The 3,630-nt window shown below is 36.8% G+C and overlaps 1 protein-coding gene across 1 annotated transcript in view; it reads right to left on the reverse strand.

Moving 5' to 3' along the window:
* Window positions 1-975: 975 nt before the first annotated feature.
* The window catches only part of LOC109537004 (delta-like protein 4), an 11,053-nt gene continuing 8,398 nt past the window's right edge, over window positions 976-3,630 (reverse strand). The window contains exon 7 of the mRNA XM_048670731.1: window positions 976-1,383. Within this exon, the coding sequence (XP_048526688.1) occupies window positions 1,061-1,383 (323 nt within the window). The 3' untranslated portion in view covers window positions 976-1,060. The remainder of the gene's footprint in view (window positions 1,384-3,630) is intronic.

Below are 3,630 nucleotides of genomic sequence, written 5' to 3' on the forward strand. Positions count from 1 at the left end.
GAACTCACTGAGAAAATCATCCGCGACCGCGTCMTTGACCGAAGATCCAAAAACCAATTGGTTCSTCGAGGRCAGTTCGGCTTCATGYAAAAACATGATTCCGATTTGCCAGCAGCCAGGCTACGATCGCTACCCCTGAAAAGAGCTCTAACCGAGTCATTTGCCGGACTATAGACAAAACTTTCGATAAGTAGGCCACTAATCTGAAAACTCATTAACGCGCATAACCTCCTTCTAGCCTTCGTGCAGTCTGCAGCCACATATCTCGAAAAAAAAAACAGTTTTTCACACTGCTTAAAGAAACAAAATCAACCACCCGCCCCGTAGAGGCAGAAGTAGCCTCAGTTATGCTCACTTTCCCCAATCTTCTACAACCTATAGAATGAATCCTTTTCCAATGAGTGGATAGGAAGGAGGGCATCTAGTAAACGGCCTCCTATATCACCAGACTTGATTCCAATAGATTTACTTTAGTGGGGTTACGTGAAATCGAATATTTGTTGACAAGCTTCGGCCTGTCAACGGGATATCAATATGCAGGAGTTGAAAAAGGAGATAGGGAAAAAGTTCATGTCATAACTCCCGAGGTGGTTGAAAACTTGCAACTAGGAAAACTAAACAATCGTTAAATATTTGGGTGACTATTGAATTTAGCAGATGAATCTGCTTAGAATTCAATAGAAAATCCGAAATTGAAATGAAACTTAGGAGCTCCTATTTGAAGCAAATAATTTTTTTGGGACAAATCTGTATAAAGAAACAACTTCGATATAAAAGAAAAAGAATAGTCCCGTGAATTTTAAGTAGATTTAAAGCTTTCTTCTAGGACTCACTGTATGCGGACTGAACTGCGGACCGAACAGAACCTACTGCTAACAGAAGAAGAATATATCCTCAGTTAAACAAGCTTTAATACATTTGAGATCAACTGTGGTTCACCCAATCACTTCTTCTCACTTCAATCAAACGAATGGGCCAGCTTGACCAAAATTTAGCTTTAATTAAAACACTAAAGTGAAAAATAAATACTTCTTATATTAAAAATAAATAATTATCTGGATTAATTCTTCGCTGTCGCATTGGTCGGCAGCTCTCCTACAGTCTGATTTTTCATGCCAGTTACAACCGCAGCACTTTCCATAGGATAAACCAGGGTAACGTTTTCAGGCCTAGAGGGTTTCTCGGGCTTGAGGTCAATGGTTCCAGGTTTGCTGCTCAGATTCATAGGAGATTGCGACATGATGGTAAGATCGGAAAATTCACAATGTCGCCCATAAGTCCCTTCTCTGCAGAGGCACCGATATGAGCCATCGTCGTGAGTGAGGGAGACGCATTTTGCTCCATTTTTGCAAATGTCTGAATTATCTTCGCAGTATGTTAGAGCTGAAACAGAACATTGATAGAGGACAATAAAATGAGATCGTGAGTATTAAATGCCCAAGTGTATAAAGGGTGATTCACGGTAGAGGGCGTATTAGACGTTTAAAGAGAATGCGATGCCAGATCTATCTGCAAATTTGTACAACGACGTCATCAGATATGCTCTATCGGCCTAAATTATTTTCAGCAATGCGAGGGTGCCGTTTATTGCCAACGTTGATATTTTAAATGGGACACCCCGTATATTATTGCACGGTTAGATAGTCTATATAGATATTATTATGTTTGCATAATGATTCCTATATCTATCTAAAGCGGTTTCCGAAATATTAAATACAATTTATTATTTTTAATCAAAACGTAGCCCCAAGGAATCTTGTATTAGAACCCGATTTGGATACCTGGAAATTTAAAATTGTGGAACTGGGTTAGGAAAACCCTATGCTTGAGTACGGCGTACAGTAATTTGTTCCAAATTATACAGGAGGTCTTGAAAATACTGACCTCTCCGCTAAACATAAAAACTGTTCCAATTACATTTTTTCAAATAGAACACCCTGTATATTAGTTGAAATACGAGAAAATCGTTATTCCTTGTGAATCGATATATCATGTTTCTATACCTAAAGTGTGAAATTTCCGAAATAAATGGACACTTTTGCAAAAATTCGATTATGTCGACGTATTTATCAAAATGGCCATGAAATGTTATAATGGTTCAAGATTTTGCAATTCTTCATAGAGTTCTTAAAAAAAATCTCGTGTTTGTAAACTTGTAAGGATACATTCTATGCTTAATCAGGATTCTTTGAATGAAACTATAATCTAAGGCCAAATCATCTGCGGCACTTCGAATAGAAGCTTAAGGATGTGCACGGAAGGACGCTAAAACATTTACAATGCTGTCTTCATAAGAAGTTACAGGTTTTAGTAAGTTGGGTTCAGCTTTCAGTTTGGTGCCATAATTAAGGAAATTGTGTTGTATTCGTACAAACTTCGCATTCATTTGCATTAAATTGGGCAATATTTCGTTGAATTTTCCGTATGTCCTTGCAACAATTGGAATTGGATTTGAACTGAATGGTTGCTCTCCATTTTGTGAATAATTAAGTCTATACTACATTCAAAAATGCATAAAAGCTTTCTCTATTACTTTGTTGTCTTGACAACTGGTTTGAAGAATTTCAAATATTCAATTATTATGACACTTTATTATGGCTATTTAAATAAATACGTCCACATAATCGACATAATTTTGCAAGAATGTCCATTTATTTCGGAAATTTGACGCATTAGGTGTATACCCATGATATATCGTTTCACAGAGAATTTAACGGTCTTCCCGTATTTGAACTAATATACAGAATGTTCTATTTGATAAAATATAATTGGAGCAGTTTTTATCTCTATCCGAAAGTTCAGTATTTTTAAGATATCCTGTATAATTTGGAACAAACTGTTGTACGCCGGGCTCAAGCATAGGGTTTTCCGAACGCAGCACTAGAATTTTTAATTTACAGAGATTGAAATCGCGTTGTATATCATTGATCATAGTTGATATCATTGATTCCTTAGATTTAAGTAAGCATCTGTTTCAATAAAATTTCATGCTGCTCTAGTGCTGATCGGTCTGTTTGTCCCAATCAAGGACACTTTTTGGTCTCCATGAACATCCTTGCATTTCGACTACGTCTGGAATGAAAAAAATCATAACCTTTGGTCGTTTTGCAATGGTTTACACGAAGTTTTGCTGACTGCACTGGGAAAGAGTGCGTGGTGCAAACGAGGACAATTGTAGGAATGCTTAAACTATGACTCTATGGCCGGTTTGCAAAGTTGAAAATAAGCTGGGCTTTGCCATTAAGCTCAGCTTTAAAATTAAATTGGTTTGCACCACATTATAAACCAGGCTTACAGCATTCAAAGCTCGGCTTAAATTAACACGTCAACTTTGGTAACTTATGGTATTAAGCCGTGAATTCTAACCTTTGTTTCCCTTCCTCATACATGAAGCTGATACATACAGCATACATGATAGTTGACAAAATTGAAAATTACGATAACAAACAAAAAACCTAAACAAGGGATACCAAAACTTGTTTTGACATATTTGAAGACGATCTAGATATCCTTGAGATAATAGAATTTTGATTTTCAAAGACGATATACAGGGTGATTCAAAATTGGCGTCATTCCTCTGGAGGTGTTATCTGGCGCTGTTATAGGAGTATAGAAGAAATAGTAAAAGAA

This window comes from Dendroctonus ponderosae, unplaced genomic scaffold (genome assembly GCF_020466585.1).
Source record: "Dendroctonus ponderosae isolate FM_Combo_2020 unplaced genomic scaffold, Dpon_F_20191213v2 Dpon_F_20191213_1, whole genome shotgun sequence".
In the NCBI taxonomy this organism is placed as follows: Eukaryota; Metazoa; Arthropoda; class Insecta; order Coleoptera; family Curculionidae; genus Dendroctonus; species Dendroctonus ponderosae.